This window comes from Clavelina lepadiformis, chromosome 7, assembly GCF_947623445.1.
Source record: "Clavelina lepadiformis chromosome 7, kaClaLepa1.1, whole genome shotgun sequence".
Taxonomy (NCBI): domain Eukaryota; kingdom Metazoa; phylum Chordata; class Ascidiacea; order Aplousobranchia; family Clavelinidae; genus Clavelina; species Clavelina lepadiformis.
Genome location: NC_135246.1, coordinates 3,338,581 through 3,357,778, shown reverse-complemented (window position 1 = coordinate 3,357,778; position 19,198 = coordinate 3,338,581). Strand labels below are relative to the sequence as shown.

Here is a 19,198-nt window from a genome sequence, read left to right as displayed (position 1 = left end):
ATTGCCTTTGTTCGAAATTCTGTTACAGTATAGTTTAACTATCTGGTTCCAGTCTTTTTGCGTCACGTCACGTCGCTCACGGCACATAGCTTTTCAAAGAATTAAAATTACCTGTCGCTGATCTAAGGTTTTGATGTTAAATGACCCGATTTAACCCGAAGTAAGACGTCCGTGTGCCTTAGCGTCATCTAGCGATCATTTTCATTTTGTTGTGTTTGATAAACGTTCGAGCTCTTTTGGATAAAAATGACAAATATTTCTTACGTGATATGCTTTAAAATGTTATGATTCAATTCAAATGTATTTCACTTAAAACAGATGAGTTAAAAATTTCCCCATAAGCTGTAAGATGTTGGTGAAATTTCTCTGAATTTGACTGATGGTATCCGGGGTATGGCTAGAACATCCGCATCAATATATCGATCCGCATTGAAGTTGGACAACTACAAATTGGTATTGCTACCGCAACAACATTGTTTGTATATTTGCTAATATCTCCCAACTCACCAATTTATTGCAGCAAGTGTATAAGCGATTGTATAAGTCTCAGTGAAGATAAGCGACATCAATCTCGACTGTGGTACCAAGTTACAGTATTTACAATGGCTTCGTTTGATACCGGCATGCGTTTTCCGCATGTAATAAAATTCCTTAATCAGATTTTTTGACCTTTTATAGCATGGCAACGTGGTCGTAATGGATTTCATATTTGACGCATTCAAACCCATCTTGGATGCAGACGAAACAGATTTTCTCAAAGTTGAAAGCTCTTCGCGTTTATTGAGCACATTCAATATGTAATACTTTGAGTATTATCGGGCAGGTAAGCGCAGCACAGTAGCAAGGAATATCGAGGCAAAAGCGAATTAATGCATAACAGCAACAACAAGCGATTTTTACAAAACGTTCAGTCAAGCGTAAAATAACGCCAATAAGACATTTGTGGAACTGTTTAAAATGACACTGCGTATAATCTGTGTTGTGAAACTTCCGCCGGATATGCAACAAATCATTAAATGATAGATTTCTGTCGCCAACCGATAATGGTTGACTGCAGCTTGTACGTTTATGAGTGAACGTACAGATTACGTAATATCCGTGATTAACGTAACGTAACGTAAGAACTTTATTACATAAAAAGCAACAATCTGATGAACTTTAGGTAAAAAGCGCGTACCACAAGACAGCGGTCGACTTGGTCGACAAATACGTGTAAATATCAGTAGATTTAAAGAAGCTTTTCAAACAAAGTCAATACAGCTTGCACGAAAATGACAATAGCATTAAGGTTTACGTACGGCAGATACACCGTTAATGGCGAAACAAAGTTTCAATGGATTGACTATAGGGTCGGCCTACACACCATAAAGTACCTCCCTTGCCAATAAGACCAACAGAGCATGACTATCATTGGTATAAGCACAGCTTTGCAAGGTTTAAGACCGGTAGCTGCAGATCGTTTTCGACACACACTACAACAGCATCTTCTTGAATATAAAAATCAATATCCTAAAGGTGCGCCAAGCGCAAAGACGCTGTGAAAAAGCAATTGCAAAAAAGTTAATTTTCACTTAGAGCGAGCAAAAGCAAAAAGGTGTGTTAATGAAACAACGGCCGATACAAAGCTTTTTTCTTCCCATTTAAACAATATTTGTTGTATTTCCGTTTGCTTCGCTTGATTAACACGGAACAAATTGCCTGTGTATTAAACCCGCGGCAGTGGCACAGTGAACACAACCTGCTGACTCTAGTTTTTGGGAGTTTACACGAGAACGACAACTAAGCTCGTGAACGACTTCGAAAAATGAGCTTTAAAAAAATCTTCGAAATTAACTCAGTACCGTGATCGTAATAAGAACGTCTTATTTCCAACAATAATAAAAAGTAAATGGGCGTGAACTCGTCAAAAGAGTTGGTGCATCTTTTATACCAATAATAAGGACCGGAAAGGCGTACACCTGCTCGCACCATAGTGACTGCATTATGACGTCGTAGTAAATGTAACTACCTTTACGTCGGGTGTTCAATCCGGTGCCAAATGCAACGTGCAGTAGTTATTGTGTGGAATGATCTTGATAAGATTAGCTATCTTCTCATTCGTAGCACCTTGTAACAATCTACGGCTTTAATTTCGCGGCATGGGACAGCAGAGCTGCTTCAACGATTAATCAATGACTACTGTAGATACTCGACAGCAATACATTGTGCCCTTTGAAATCGTTCCTCATATACTTACAATTTAATAGGGTCTCCACACGTCTTCGTGTAACCCACTGCCGGGATTAACGGCGGCCGACCTCACGTGGTGATGATCCAGGCTTCGGTTTCTTTGGGCGCGGGTAACCGCCTCGATGGTTGCGGCTGCACCATTTTGGTGTCCCCATCTTTCTGGAATCAAAAGGCTGATCGCACCATCAACAACGTGCTGGCCATCGTCTCGAACAGATCCATTTCCCGGCGATAACGTCGATGAAATGTCGCCTTCGCTTCCGACAGAAGAGCCGCCGGCCCGGACGCGACCTGTTGTTGTCGGCGACGTCGTGTCGTTCGAATCCACGTTGTTGTTATTGACATTTCCCGATCCGGCGCACGACGTATTATTATTGTTATTGCTGCTACTGTTATTAACGCCGCTGTTGCCGTTTCCTTCGTAATTTTGTCCCACGGAGTTGTACGAAGCCAAGTTCCCGGCTGGATACAGGGCAGCAGGGTAGAAGTACGGGGCAACCGCCGTTGCCGTGTGAGAGGTTCCATACGGGTTACTTGCTGACTGACTATGGGAAACTAAAAAGAAAATTGAAAATTAGTGAAGATAATTTTTAAGACGTCTATAAGATCAACTTTTTAACATACGCCTGCTCCATTTTAGATTTTCAACGGTTTTGATGTTTTCAGAACGTGCACAAAATTTGTAACTATAACATAAACCTTGTTACTACACGCATCGGTTTTTAACGCGTATAAATTTGTTGAGTAACACGATCAGTTGCAGTAAAACAACCGGTTTTAATTTAAGTTTAAAATCTAAACACTCAATAAACCAAGATATTTTCAACCACATTAAAAGTTCCCATATGTAGTACAGTAAAGGAAGACTGAATGTGAATTTATTTACCGGCGGGAAGCATCGCCCCTTCGTAACCTGTAAACCCGGCACTGCCTGGATAAACGAAGGACCGGTTTGCAAATCTTTCCAGATGTACCTGCTATAAAATATGGTCGTGAACAACAATTGTTATACACAGAAAGAGAATACGTCACCATATATCATAGACTACAGCCACTTATTATCCGATTTATCTTATTTTTCGATGTAGAGTCATTTTCAATTGTTTCAAGAACATTTAATTTAGACTTTAAGTTTAGCGCTATACTAAGTTTGTCAAATAACAACTTATAAAATAATAGTTAGTGGTATATCCGGGCACATTTGATCTTTGTTGGAACATTCGCCAGAGAATGATTGTTAAACATATAATTTTCCACTCCTGCAGTAGACCATTCCAAGAAAAACCAGACACGTTATAGCCTGCGAGCTATATCTAGCCTAACTTTTAAGTTTAAGTAGGCGCTACTGCCAGGTGCTTATATCAGCGGTATAGGGGAGTTTTTGGTACCAAAACACTTCTTGCAAACTATGACGTCACGACATTTTCATATGGGGAGTGTTGGGATTGGAAAGTTACGTTAACCATTTTACCTCCTAACGTGAGGCCAGCGTTGATATTAGCATAATAAGACAAAATTTGGCGTTGTACTTTCAGGTTCTAAGCCCGGTTTATAAGTTTGAATAACAGTTTATTTTCTATAGGTTTTCCAGATAGAGCGCGAAAGGGAATTTTGAAAGGTCACATTTCTACCCACCTCGGAAAACCTTATTGTTAATGAATCGTTTCCACTCCCGTTGTTGCAGCCGGTTCCATTTCCACTAGACAGGTGACCGGAGCCATGGCTTTCTTCACGCTAAAAAAGAAATTTTTATCGCAATTAATCCTACTTGCCTCTATCGAAATACAGCTTATAATAGCCAGAGCTATTAAAAAATGCATTTTTATTTTTAGAAAATTCAACACCACAATTTTACCTTGATCATATTTAGACCGCCAGGTGGTGTTATAGAGCCGGATTGGGAAAGTGATCCTGGTGTTACGTTTCCAATATTGCCAGCTCTCGCCGCAGACTGAACTCTAGCGTGGTGAGATTGAGTTAGGTAAGGTAGCTGTGCCTGGGTGTATCCCCAACCACTGGTGCCCCCGGTTATCATACGGTTTGGGTCAACTATAAAACAACGTCATTATTCTCATCGATTTTTTTGAGAGCGAAGCTTGTCAAATGTTCAACGAATGTAAACGAGACCAGTTGCAACACAATAAAACAGTGCACACAGAAGCCTTATATAAACGGCGGTTATCGAAGGTGTATAAACCTCGAAACACTTATCGTACATAAACCTCAAACCAGTCCGTATGATCAGAAGATGTGTTTTTACAACACGCAGCCCACAAAATGCGATAAAATGATCAGAGACACGAGGTCGGATAATTAACTTGGGAGCTGCTGAACAGGCCAATACACAAACGGTTGAGCTTTTCGCGATTACAGCGCATAATCAAGAACATGGAAATATAAAAGAACGTCCTAACACCCTGCAGCTACAATAGCTGTAAAGTTTTCGCTCTCAAGCGTCAACACGCTGTGTTTAAATCTTAACACGCGCTGTTGTTGGTTCATAACAAGCGTTTGGGCTTGACGAGCGAAGAGGATGGCGAGCGTGAAGGAATGCGGTACAGGGAGGCACAGTGTTACTTTGGTGAAAATCTGCTTAGACGTAGCCCTTTTCACAGTTACGCTAACCGCTTTTCACCAAAGTACGGGTTTGTCTCAAACCCACGATAACATTTGGGATATTTTCTTTGTATTCTTTCAAATTGTGACTTTGACAGACTAAGATATTTTTCTCCTAACTACTCTAGACGGTGCGTGTGTGCCAAAGCGGTCGCAACGCTTCAGGCTTCAATAACCAATATACAACGGTGCGAACGACAACGGTCAAGATATTAAGATTCCATTGGCCCCTTCAATTTAGGAACATTGCCTGCTTTCATCGCGTCTTTGTTGAAGGGTTTAAGCAACCACTAATAAATATATTAATTGGCGCTTAAATTATACACACCGCTATTTCTGGCCAAAGGAGCATTCATTTTCTCTACGGTATTACGTTCTTTAATTTGCAGTTTTGTAAGAGTCAGCTTGGATTAGAATACCTTTTAATGGGAGTCGTAGCACGTGGGCAATGGGCACGTCGCAAATATGTGAAGGCGCTATAAACATCTCGCTGTAGATGGACTCTTAAAGTTCGCATTTACTGTTGTGTTTTTCTGTGTATTACATTATTATCATTACAAGCATTCCTGTGTGGTGCGCACACGTTTTGGCCGAAGAAATTTTTCTTGAAAATTCAATTTTTTTTTGGTTTGGTCTTAAATGTACAAGACAAAGTGACAAGACTACTCTTGTCACGTGTATAAAATCAGTCATGCGTCACTTATTGGTTCAGTAAGTACCTCCTAATGACTTATGTATCCTGTATATAGACGAAATAGATTGTACAAAATAACATTCTATCAGCGTGCGGAGAAGCATAAAATTGAAGAATAATTACTTCCTATATCCTAGTTAGAGCATCCGTTCATTCAAGCGGGAACTTACTTTGATTTGGATAGGTTTGGTTTCGCCTTAAATGAAAGCCGTCCGGAAAAAGAACGCCTTTTTCTTCCAATTGTTTCTGACGATGTCCTACAAAAATATATTTAAATGTAATGTAAATGCAGTCAATTTTGACAACTTAATTACAGTTTTGTAAAAGTAAAACACTTGATAATTGCCAGCAGCAAAGTGTAGCTGCATGTCCGCATCTTACAGACTTGTTTTTCATAAGGAACTTTGAGTTGGAGTTTTTAAGGAACTTTTCCATTAAGTTTTTAGGTTTGTGAACGAAATTTGTAGTAAACGTTTTTGACAGACTTTTCTAATTTCTCATGAACATGTTTTAAAACATATTTACATGAACATGTTTACATTTTACATAAACTTGTTTTAAAACCAAATTTTACTGATTAAAAAATCAAATTTGCCGTTTTCAGTAATAAAAAAACACCAAAATTAGAATCTACTGTAAAGAAAATCACGCAATTTTAACGCCTCTTGTTTTTCAATAAAAACGAATGTAGAATCAAAGCCAGCAAAATAGTTTCCTTTTTTTAAGAACTATAGGCTAAAGCTTGTATCAATAAACGTAATTTAATTTTTCTGTTAATTAGTTGCATAAATTGTCAGAAACTGAAAATAAGATAACTGATAAAACTTGCAAAACCTCGTCTGTGTTTATCTTAAACACCGAATTCGAGCTCTGTTCATAAATTAAAATGGTGACGTAATTTAAAGTTAGGCCTAACGTTCTTGTAGCATGTTGATTGATTTGCATTTAAGGACGACATGCAATTGTATGGAATATGATTCTTTCTATGAAAATAGAAAGATACAAGATGCCACACGTAGCAAAAACAAATCTTTTTGATTTGGCTTGGATCCACACAAAGATTCCCAGCGGGTTTAAGGTTTGTTTAAATTTTATTGAGCAGATCATTGAGTACGCTGTCTAACTTAAACAAACCTAAAACCCACTCACGAAAATCTCTTTGTGGATTCAGTCTTAATCCGAATTAATTCTAGGTTTTAAAATAACAGCGTATGGCCGCTATCTTGCTTTATACATCTGGCATATCATCTTTGTTTTAGCAGCCAAGCATCATATTTTTTGAATTCCTCATTTTACCATAAGTTACTCAAATGTGTGTAGCAAAACAATTCAGGTTCATGACTATATTACAGCTGAAATGTATGTGCCAAAACCTATTTGCGATTGAAACATAAACCGTGGTTTCCAATGATTCGTAATGTAACATGTCGCCATCGTCTTAAAATTTATGTTCAGCTGTCAAAAGCTGTACGCGCCGTCTGCAGAAAACAGTCAGTAACCGCAGTACAATATAATCCGAATCATATGACACTAGAACTAAGAACACGACGCTACATGACATCCTCTGGTACCACATTTCTTGCTAAGCACCAAGCACTTTCAACAGATATTGTTTTTTCAAAAAATATAAACTATACAGTGGACCACGAAATATGAAAATTGAACCCCTGTTCATGCAATGTACGTGGACTAGTCAAGTATGAAGATTTCTCTTACTTCTGGGTTCCCGCGGTCCATCGACAGTGATTTTGATTGCTCTCTGATAGGTTGCCACTTGCGGGGGGTGGGAAAACACAGTAATTGTCAGATTAAAGCTTTTTCCTGCAAAAAAGCGGTGCTTGATTTGACTGCAATGTGGATTACCGACCGTAAAACATAAACCACAGTATCTGTATCTAAGATGATTTAAGAAAAACGTTCCATGGCAATGCGCTGTCTTTACATGAAGAATAAATTAAACGCTTTGCTGTTTAAAGATATCAAAATCTCCAAGGCACGCAATTGCTAAAGTATGGCAAAACACCAAGTAGAAAAATGCTACTTACCGCGACCACTGCGGCCAAGAAAACGCAAATCATTAAATCTTGCCACACAGCCCTTCATGGTGGCGGTGGCATTTCGCAATTCAGCCGAATAATTTTCATCGTTTCCCGCCATAACAGAGACCGGGGTGCCATCCGGTATGTCCGACAACGCCACCACTGCGCAAAAAACTAAGTAATAAACCCACAAGTCTATCCCTTCTGCACACGTAAATTATCTTATTGAAAATAACCAACAAGTTACCTTTAAATGGAGTCTGTAGTGACTTATTGACACGCCAGTGTTGCGGCAGCGGCGTACACAAAAAATTCGGGCTGTCTGTTTTGATTAGATCGCCTTGATTATCGGCTAAAATGTCCACAACGTGACGCCCAGTTGCGGGTTGCGTCACTCCAGTTGTGCCGGTATATGCGATGGTCATTGGTTGAGAGCCGGGCATCTTGTCACACACCCCAGGCCTAATGACCTCTTCAACAGCGGTACTCTCCAGTTTGAAGCGAACTTCGCTTGCTACCGGGGCAGGTGATCTTGTGCACCGATCGGTGTATGGTTGCAACTCGCTTGATACCGAAGACTTACAAGTCGCACTCGTAATGCGTTGTTCAGTTGGAACGTTCTGGTAAAAATGGCTGTTACCTATCTCGTCGTAGGGTTGTTCATGGACGTTATACTGTGCAGGCGGTTGCGAAAAATTATGCGAGCGACCACCAGCGGCATGAGAGTTGAAATAAGAGCCGCAAGATGTGAGTGTTGACGATGCTATGGAATTACTTTGCTCTCTTCGAGTTACCTGGAGTTGGCAGTTTTCGTAGGCTGCAGGGGAAGTTGCACAGATGGACGATAATGTTCTCGGTGAGGAAAACGCACAGGGATCGGAGCCAGCGTCCGGACCATTCAAGTGGACACTCAGCGCGTAGGAGCGGTTTGGCAGCGAGTAAGAGCAAAGTCCGGTGTGATTAGGTGATGTGTTACTTTTGCCATTAATACAAATTGAATGACGAGAGTTTTTAGGAAACTTCTTGTCACTGCGGTATCCTTGAGTCTCTAAAACCCGATTATCCCAACGTTTTAGCTCGTAACAGTTCTTCTCTGTTGCTGCTGTTGTATTCGCTAAATCGGCTGCTTGCTCTCCGCTTGCTCCTATGGCTTTATCAGTAGCACTTCTTTCCCCGGCAGTTTCGCAGTATTTCGCTTGCTGATCGAATCGGTGACGTAGCAGTACTCTCGATTCTAAGTCAGAGTAGTTTTCGACGTGTTGGGCTAACGCATTTGGAGAGACAACTTGACTGATTATGGGATAGGGACGATAGACGGACAATTGCTGGTGATTAACAGCGCACTCCTGTTCAGTAATAACTCGATCGTGTAACTTTTGATCTGTCAATAAAAATGTAACAAGCTTTCATGACAAATACGTAAAATATTTAGCACAAAGTTATCATAAGAGTATGGGAGTGTAAACTTGCTATGTACTAGGTCTTTGCTTAGCATGTATCCAACTGTGTAGGTAGAAAAATGGTTTCAAACGTTACAAAAAGCTGATGGAATAAAAATCTGACCGTTAAACAACTTAGAAATTAATTCAACGTAAAATAAATGCTATTGATAATATATTATAATTTTAAAGCTTAAAAAAGTTCTTTTTGTTGCGCTCAACACCTGCCATGTAATTATAATAAAATAAAGTTGCTTCGTCTGAAGTACGAGTGCCCACTAATTATCATCAATACCAATAGACAACAGTAAACGTGCCATTAGCCCACTGATACTGAATTTTAAGCAAATAATTCACTTTGTAATCGAATGAGACAGCGGCAACTTTAAGACGAAATATAACTGTTGTTTTTCTTACGTGTAATTAACAGATAGTTCGTATGAGTTTTCTAAGTAACTGACGTCAATACCAATGTTATTAGTCACGACACAAAACAAGATCTAGGATCTCATAAAGAAACGGATCACCGCCTAAATCCATAAAAAGAACGACATCATATTACAAAATCAACCGTGAATCTGTTGCGCGATTCTAGGATTTATTAAATTGCAGTTTTCCTACAAATCATGGTGCCGCAAGTAAACGTTACTTTTAACCACAAGGTTTCTTGCTTCAGTAGCAAAATTTCTTTAAATTTAAAAGTGTAAAGATATGAAATATTTGATTTGTGTGTAGAAATATCGGTTTATAATAAAGACTGTTTGCAATAATAATTTCATTCTTAATCCAAATAATTTCATAGTTCAGTTTCAGTGGAAGAAACACGTTTCTTTTTGACGAATGTTTTTCTACATCAAAATACATTTTACCAGAAGTACATGGTCATACTTGGTGCGCAAGAACGCTATTAATGCTTTTTACAAACCGTAATACGTAAAGAAGCGGCACAAACACAACCAGAAAAAATTTATCTCCATGTTTTAACAAAATAACTTAAATCGTCAGGTGCAGTCTGGAAATAAACATCACATAGACTGACTTTTCTCATATTATTGTTCACATTTTTATTAAAGCTGTTTATCGCTTCGTGCTGGCACGTCGCATCGATTCAAAAACATTTTTGCGGCCTCTAACTCCATTTTTAATATCAATCAGTAATTTAGCTTCACCAAAAAGTCATGGTGCGGTTGCTATTAGGGGGCAGCCCCTAGCTTTAATAGAAGTCCCTCTTGAAACCACGTAACAACCTTATTTTGGCGGCGACGTCACCAAAAACCATAGCTTCGGCTAGTGCGGTGAAGTTGTGTAATTTGAGGCCTAGTCAAGTACATCCATAAATCGATGTCATGTCGCTCCGGCTCGCTGATCTAATGTAGCGAGAACGTTAGCTAGCTCTCTTTCTCTCTCTCTCTTCAAACTGCGCTATGCTAACAGTCTGCAGCCGCGAGAGCCAAATATAGGTCTCTTTTAGCTCTTCAGGCGCGATTTTCAGTCACGTAGCGCTATCTGCACCACAGCCTAAGCCTTCGTCGTGGGCTAAAATATTTACGTTTCTTATGCTACGCTGTTCAAAACCAAACGTATGGTTTTGGTCCATATTCAATGTTAATGTATTGCGCCGATTCCATAAAGCAGTACACATTCAGCAATGCAATTGTGCATTTACAAGCGGGCTCGTTGTTCTCCAAGCATTTTCTTTCGTTTTATCAAAATTCAGTTGTTTAAGATCAGCACTTACAACTTTAACCCTTGAAAGCCGTTACTCCGCTGAACACTTCCTTCTTGCAACGGACTTCTTTCTGCTACAACGACACGAAGCTGTCGCTTCAATATACAACTTGCACTGTCCATATTTCCTCGAAGTTTTTGTCTTAAGACTTAGTCAGTCGCCTAAGGCTATGTTTAGTTGGGCCTCGCACGGTAAACATCAGTCTGCTACGGTAATAAACTTGAGAATATTAATTGTTAAAAGTTTATAACAATCTTGGAAATTGTATTCTATCAATAAAAACGAAATTAATCTAGCATTTAACATGTTGTTTTCCCGGTGAAAATGCTGCAATAAAAAGCCAAAAAACTTGCGTGTCTTAAAATCTATTCAAGTTCGACCAGCCCAACTTTCCGTCCACCACTAAATCTTACAGTTAATCTCTCTCTATTATGAATGCTCTTCATAATAGTCACGCAGTCCTTGCCAAATGATCCAGCAACGGTGGCCATTTTGTTCATTCTATGAGCTTGGGGCGCTGGTATTGGCCTACGTGACAATAAATTTGTTTGCTTAACATAGCTGGACAAATGAACTTTGTTATGTGATAGTGCCATTATCGTTTGTTCAAGCCTAACTTTGACTTCTAGGCTAGCGATAATCCAAATATGCGAATGCGATCATTTCGTTTCAACGGCAGGAGAACTCGTTTGAAATGAGATTCCTAATTTTGGGAGTTTATGTGAGCAACACAATGAAAACAGGAAAATATGGTTTCTTTTGTTGACTTCTTTATCGGTTTGGCATTCAGTTAACCGCTATAACAGCTTACATGCCTGTCAATCAACAATTTGTTTGAAAAAAAAATCAGTCAAATTTTATCAGACTGTTTCGTAAAAGTTATCCGGTGCCTATATGTGGTACCAGGACCACGTGTGCCGTGATGATTACATCCTGTAAATAATTACACAACTGGCTGCATTGTAGACTTTTTCCCAAAATAACGGAATACAATGAACGTAATTTCAGGAAAAGAGCAAAAACACTAACAGCATCACTTTGTCGTCTTCCTAGACCCCAACGGTATTCCCCAAGTTATCGTAACTAGGAGAAGGTTAGCCGCCAAATATTGGTTTAGTGTTCCAGTGAATGGCACTACAACACACAACGTCCAGTGTTTCTTCATTTTCAAGGTAATTGCTTTTATTTTTGAACGGAATATTTTGAAGAATATTCAAGGCTTAACTTTCGCAAATCACCGTCGTACACAGCATTCAACAATCTTATATCTTGCTAAAGTTTCCATTCAACATTTTCCGACCGCTTCGGCTTAGCACTACGTTTCGGTAAATTAAACCTCTGTGGTAAGCACTGCTTTGATGGCCACAGATCTTTCAACATTAAGTATTCTAAATCGTCTTATATTTGTTTCAAAAAATTTTTATATTCCCTCATCTATCGTAAAAAAATTGCAATTTAAAAAGAAACGAACCACTTTTTCTATTTTTATATTTAGTTGAAGTTGTCATTTCTTCTAAAACGTGCAAAAGCACAACAAAAATTCCTGCGTTGCAAAACAAGACAAGGCCACCAGCGTCGCGTCAAGCTTTGCCAAAATTTACCAAGTTCAAACCACAAACAGGATAAAATACTTCAAGCACCGTTTGCACTTGATTACAACGTCACAAGCTATGTCTGAGCTAGTTATGAGACAAAAAAAATCATAGTAATGTCTCTAGAAGCTGTCTTTAGAAATGGTAAATACATATCTTAACACACACATGAATGACAGAGGTGTAATGGTAACACAGGGTGTAATGTGAAGAGGGTATTGCTGCTGTAGCAAATATGTTCAAATTTTTAAAAAATTTGCAACAGTTGTAATTTTCAAATTCCTCCAGCTGGAAGCTGAACCGTGTTTGAAGAGGCATTTAACATTTTGGTTACTTCTGAGTTTGTTGTTTTAATCAGCTGTGATGATTTTATGATAAACCTTTGAATTTATATAGTTACGCATTTTTGTCACACTGGTGGAAAGTTAAATTGGATTACTGTTTCAAAATTATCAAACCAACGAGATCTTACTATAAGTGTAGCCTAACCTAAGCCAATGCAAAATACTTATTTTTGTGATAAATCTTTTGTAAGAAACTGTAAAAAAATATTTTTTGAAAAAATTAAGAAACCTTTGCATTTGGCCAACTCAAATCAAAAACCTTTCTGCTTGTGACATTTTAAAAACGACACAATTAAAATTGTATGATTATCTTCGAAATTTCGCTGTTAATAGCCTTTCTAACCTTTGATAATCCAAAATATATAAACCTTGTAAAATGTTTATTCTACAACTTTGTGCCCAAACTGAACCAACAAAATTCCAAGCAACTGGTTGCAGTTCCCATGCAAAGTTGTTTTTATAAATTATGAGAAGTGGGAAAATTTGTCCCTTGTCCCTTTTGTCGAAAATAAATGTATAAATTTAACGAAAATTTTTTGTATAATTTTTATGTACAGATCTTTGCAAGCGATAAGTATAGTTTATAGTAGGGAAGGGTTACCAAGCTGAAAACTTCATTTTAACAGAAAAAACGAATGCACACATAGTTAAGTTAGAGCAGTAATATGACGCAAGTCAACGAACGTACGGAGGTTTTCGCAGTTTTTCCAATTCCAATTCACCAATAACCTCATCTGACACAAACTGTGGTTCAACCTGCTGACGGAAAGTTTTGCAATGACGAATCGTTGCAGAAATACACTTGTTGCGCCAAATTGCTTTAAATTTACAAGAGGCTTGTCAAAAGCAACGCATTTATATTTTCGGAAAACGCAGAATTGCGGCACGAAGTGCTCGAAAGCAGCACTTCAAGCCTGCTGTTAGATTGTGGAGTAGCAATTTAAAACTTTAATGGTATAGATGGGTTTTTGTGGATTATAACTCGCACCACGAACTCACTTGGTGCGTACCACACCACACCGATATAACTCACTTAAACCACGAAAACCGTTGTTAATTGCTTTCAACGCGTTAACTGTGGTACGCACCAAGAATTGAAAGTAAGATTTTGCTGCGATTGCTAAGAACAATATTGTATAAATTGCAATAAAAATTCTTTCAAATTATTATTTCTCAAGGCAGAAAACATAAAACTCCGCTGCAGTTCATGTAGGGGCCACTGTTGTTTTGTCTAACTGGTGTTAATTATGTTTTCATAACTGTTGCCATGAGAAAAGAATTTTTATAGTTTGGTGTTATGAATACCGTTTGTAGCAACAGCTGTACATTGCTTAAAATAAGTAACTTTCAGGGGATATCTGACAGATTTTCTGTGCTCAACATCGAACTTAAAAACGATATTTAATCGCTTGCAACCGAACAACACACTAAACCTTTCCAGACCCTTTACAAACCGTGGCCTCGGTTGTGCGCTTAGATAAAAAGAAATTAGAGGCCAAAATCTAAAACGAATGGCAAATATTAAGTTAGTTTTAAACATATAAGACGCCCAGTCAAAGTACAGCACTTCGTTTGAGTTTTGAAACGGTTGATTGAGCGCCATCACAAATTTCTAGGAATACCAGACGTTTATCGCACAAACAATACCGGCTATTTACACGATGAAGAATTATTTAGATTATAGCACAAGAACTTGTATCACCGCATTTGAGTCTGTTCCATCATCGACTCATGTAGTCATCACATGGCTATGGGGCGTTACTCATACGAATTACAGCCAAAAATACGTTCAGTCTGTAAGCGACCTGGACAATACTTTCTAAGCTCTAATGGCTACCTCTTTGCATGCGACGGTAAGAACGTTATAAACCTAGACGTTTGACCATAGTGGAATTCAGCAGTTCTCCGTTCCCTAGTAGACTTGTACATTTTGCACTGACGCTGTTGCTTGTTTGAAAACATTATTGTAAAATCCGATAGCACAGATGTCCTGCTTTTCTGTTAGCTAAATCCTTGGACCTGGCTGCCAATAGTCTAAGAATTTTGATATGCAGCGTTTTACAAATGACTTAACTAGCAGCTCGATTGTAACGCAACACAAAACACCCTTTTTCATATTTTACCTCCAAAAATGCCCAACTGCTTATACGTTTGTCTGTGTATTGAGGCATTTTTATCTCGGAAGGAATCACAGAGAAACTATGTTCCGCTTCGATAAATTTTCCCCTGTCTCTTTTTATTAAACGCGTCGGCCTCACTCCATTACTTATACCGCCTATGCCGTCTTGCCAACGTGTCTGAACGTTAACTGTCTGCGGTATTGAGTGCACCTGAACTTGTGTGCGCGGCACGCGCTACTTGAAGCTTTGTAACATAAGAAACGACTATTGTCACGTTCAGGTACAAGACTATCAATTCCTTCGAGCAGGTCCTACTTTACCGCACAGATTAAAAGATTTCAAACCACAGTAAGCACTGGACTGGTAATACAAACACGTTGTGTACATGGTCTAACATCATTTGTCTATAACGGAAAACAGATTAACCAATATTGATTGTTTACAGTAAATGTTTTAAATTATAAGTTCTGTTTCGTTTAACTTTAGTTGCACAGTGTTTTAAGGAGTCTTAGCCTTTTTAAAGAAAACGTTATATTTTTTTGATAAATATTAACAATATTAATATTTGCTAGAAATTTCATGTGTTTCTTTTTTCACACATACAAAGCCGAAAAAAGTAAGTTAGCTACACTAAACAGATATGTTAAAAATTTCTTCCACTATTATTTGATTTTGAGTGAAATGTTGTCTCGCTACGTAACATGGGTTTGTGAAGTGGTGTTATAATCTTTGGTTTTGAGATCGGCGGAAAACCCCAATCCAAAACCGCGTGTTTATGTTGATCAATGTTTGACTATTGTGCTCTTCTCGTGGTAGTTGGCTTTCATTCAAGTTAAGCTTTGAACTGTTCCTTATACGTTTATAACCAATGCACTAAATTGTATTAAGTTTAGCAGTTTAGATGATTTGAGTAAACAAAGGCTCAATTAAAGCATATATACATTATTTGTTCAAATGAATTACGGTACACTGCTGATATGACACCGCCCACTACCGGCAAGAATTTATACAACTGCCAGTTACTACAAATAAATGGACCAGTATTTTTCCACGAAATATTTTCAATTGTTTTGTGACTCCATAACATGCGTAGAAACGAGAGCTCATAATTTTCCTAGAGCCTCGATTCAACGTACAGGAAAGCGAGATCATAATTCTGTGTCTGTTATCCATGTGCTTACAATGCTCAGCGATTGCTTTCGTTTCTACGAGCAATAGCGTTGCAATATGATACCTTAAGAATTGTTTCTACTGTGTTTACCATTTGCTAGCCTACAGCGATATGGGGAAACGTTGCGGTTGATATTTCATATAATACCCTTGCTGACACTTGAACCGAATTAAATTTAGAAATGTTCAAATGAATTCAAGTGCGTAAACAACGTCAGTTGACAGCTATAGCTGACAGTTTTTAGCGCTTTCAACATTAATGTTTTCAATGATCGAAACAGAGAACATTTGAACTTGAAAAGAGCAAAATGAAAAGATTATACTAAACTTCCATCATGTAACGGCCGAAAGGTTAGGCCTGTATGATAGCTTAGCCCGTGACATACGTCAAAAGGTAGTTTCTGCTTCTGTAAGAAATCGTGGCAATAAGCACACTACAACTAATTTTTACATCACACCTACACTTAATTATTTAATATTCGGCTTTAAGCAATTTCGATGCACGTTAATCATACCCACGAATGTGCCAACTACACAACTAAGCCTAGGTACAAAGGCCAAATTTCCAGGCGTGCTTGAATTATGATCAGACTAAGTGTCGTGTTAGGCCACACCCTTATCTGATATAACATTCCGTCTAAATATATTAAAAGAAAGCTTTGTAAATGAAATTATCACCAAAACTTGTGCAATTATACTGAAATATTCGAGCGCAATTAATCTGTCAATTAAAATCAACTGAGGGCATTTCTACTAAACACAGCGTGAAGAGCGTGTATATCCAAAGTAGTTAAACCATAATAGAAACGTGCTAAATGCATATGTTCTTATATAAAACTTAAAGTTAGGTAAAATTAGACCAATGGACTTATATAAAATTTCTTCTACATCGTCCAATCGGTTATTGCGGTATCTGTCTTACTTATTAGCATAACTCTCACACCTACAAACGGCAGCATAACGTAATAATCAAGTAAGAGTGAGATTTTTCACACTTTTGTGGCAAAGCTGGTTTCCGTAAATATTCGACGGCGTTATGTGATCTGACGTCGGAAAGTACAAGTACGTATAACATATACGGAAAAAATACAACCTTACAATAGCCTAGAAAAGTTTCATCTATACTGCATATGATCTCGCAATAGTTGTGCACGTAGATGCAAAATACACAGTTAATTCAGTTTTATGAGTATTATCAGAACTAGTATATATTATCAGTATTATCAGTATTATGAGTTACACGATCAAATGCATGTTAAACGTTGTCAAAAGATTTGTAGCTATATCATCCCAGAATAATCCTAATTTTCACGGTGTAGACAACTATGGATTATATGACAAAGTGCTTACCTCTCATATGCCCATGGAAATCATACAAACCGACACGTTGAGCATTGGGGTTTGTGGTCCCCGGGGACTGCACATTCATCATCGTTTTGTAAAATGTTTATCACAATACACTGGGTAATACAATAACAATTCACTTTTTTTCAATTAATTGTCCTTTGGTTTTCTGCGTTCATCTAACCGTATGCTGTTCAAGTTGTACATAATAGAAAAGCTCAGACTTCAGTGAAAATTGCCTTTTCTGCATTGCAGCCTACTTAACACGTTTCATTATTATCTGTAATGTTTAAAGTTATGCAGTGATTAACTATTAAGTTTAAAATAGTTTAGTTTAATTAACTTATCGACAACATACAATTTATGCCATTTTGTTGCTTTTATGTCTGACATAACCGTTCCTTTTAACACCGACAAGTGCACTTTGACTGCTAAAAAATTACGTAAACCGCAAGACCCCTCATTCAGCAACGAAACTCCCAAAAGGCGTTAAGGAGTTTGCTTATCAAAATCAGTAAACGGGGAAAAAATTGCGAAGTACACAGGAGAGTCGTGTATCCCACTTCATAGAAATGAGAGAAGTATTAATTGCTTAAGAAGGGTTTGGTTACCAACAGCAGATAGGTAAAATGACGCAGGCCCGGAAATGAACTTTTTCATGATAAAACAGGATTATCTGTGAAGCAGGTGCGGACAAAAGTGTGAAAAGGAAACGGTAGACGAGCAGTCTGAAAAAATCACCCGGACCAAACCGTCAGTTTACTCCCTATTAGGTTTAAAATTTCAGTTAAAATTAGATGATAAAAAGTTGGTTACTGTATTTGCTATAAGCTGATGTAGGTTTTGTTACAACAAAACACTTTCTATTGAACGAGATTACCTTCCTGTTGAATTGAGGATTAAATTATAATGGGAACTTTCTTTCTTTATTTGTTAAAAGCCAAAGGTTTAACAAAACCAATCATTTATTTGCCAAAATATAATTATAAATTGGTGTAAAACTAGACCACGTATTCCAAAATATTTTTGCGTAATGTACTAAACACATTCAGTGCTATACACTAAAATACCAGTTTACCCTTTTCATAAGCAAACGCTGAAAAAGTACAATAGATTTCTAAACACATTTTTCACTTTAACAAATTTGTTACAAATGTTTACTTCGTTAACTTCCAATTAGATAATTTGTCAGAAAACCGTCAAAACGCGGCGTGGTCACAGACATCAGCCGATTGCCTCAGCATATTCGCTAATTACTGCGGTATTTGCCGATTGCAATGACCGCTCTCTCTCCCTTGTCAAAACAAATATGGCGCTTAATATTACTGTGTCGTTTTTAATTGCTGATCCTCTTTCAATAAATCTTTTTCGAAGACCTGCCGAGATGTCTTGATCAGTCAAACGAGATTCGTTTATTCAACGTTTCTCTATCTACTCTGTCTCTGGAAAGGGGTAAAGGCATTCTGATTCATTACCATGATTCATTTATCATCACTCAGTGTGAAGGTATCGGGTTTAGAGACCGTCACGGCGCTTGCGTACTTGTCATACTTTGAAAATTTCTATTTTGTTGATTTCAGCCACATTTCGTCAATAGATAATTAAATGTGAATTTTAAGTAAATGTGGATTTTAAAACGTCTGATTTCAACTCAATTTTCCGCAATTTACTGGAAGCAACACCAAAGAATTGAGATAAACGAAAATTAATACCGGTGTTTCATACCTAACTTTGCTTGTTTCTGTCAATGCCATCTTATTAGAAGCATAAGTATCACTGAATCATCATCATCTTGCGGGTTAATTTCTGAAAACGCGCTTTGATTTGGTGCAGTATTGCCGAGGGGCGATTAATTAGCATGACAATTAACTCTGTTGCCTTT

At 37.9% G+C, this 19,198-nt stretch overlaps 1 protein-coding gene across 4 annotated transcripts; it reads right to left on the bottom strand.

Moving 5' to 3' along the window:
- Positions 1-760: 760 nt before the first annotated feature.
- LOC143465085 (uncharacterized) lies at positions 761-17,470 on the bottom strand. Of its 4 annotated transcripts, XM_076963237.1 has the most exons (10): positions 17,323-17,470; positions 7,826-8,959; positions 7,585-7,740; positions 7,256-7,360; positions 5,710-5,796; positions 4,085-4,278; positions 3,865-3,963; positions 3,116-3,206; positions 2,237-2,784; positions 761-2,106 (listed from the first exon to the last, which is right to left on the bottom strand). In XM_076963237.1, exons 1-9 carry the CDS (start codon positions 17,402-17,404, stop codon positions 2,240-2,242), a joined length of 2,493 nt encoding a protein of 830 aa, XP_076819352.1. In that variant the 5' UTR covers positions 17,405-17,470; the 3' UTR covers positions 761-2,106; positions 2,237-2,239. The 4 variants fall into 4 exon arrangements, with proteins under 4 accessions (XP_076819352.1, XP_076819353.1, XP_076819351.1 ...); XM_076963238.1 differs by having other exon boundaries at positions 761-2,784; positions 3,116-3,203; XM_076963236.1 differs by having other exon boundaries at positions 761-2,784; positions 17,323-17,468.
- Between the last annotated feature and the right edge of the window lie 1,728 nt (positions 17,471-19,198).

Coding starts and splice junctions, on each gene's coding strand:
- LOC143465085 (XM_076963237.1), bottom strand. CDS start 17,404: ATGATGAATGTGCAGTCCCCGGGGACCACAAACCCCAATGCTCAACGT. Junction 7,741..7,825: donor ACTACAGACTCCATTTAAAG/GTAACTTGTTGG, acceptor TTTTTTGCGCAG/TGGTGGCGTTGTCGGACATA. Junction 2,785..3,115: donor AGGGGCGATGCTTCCCGCCG/GTAAATAAATTC, acceptor TTTTCTTTTTAG/TTTCCCATAGTCAGTCAGCA.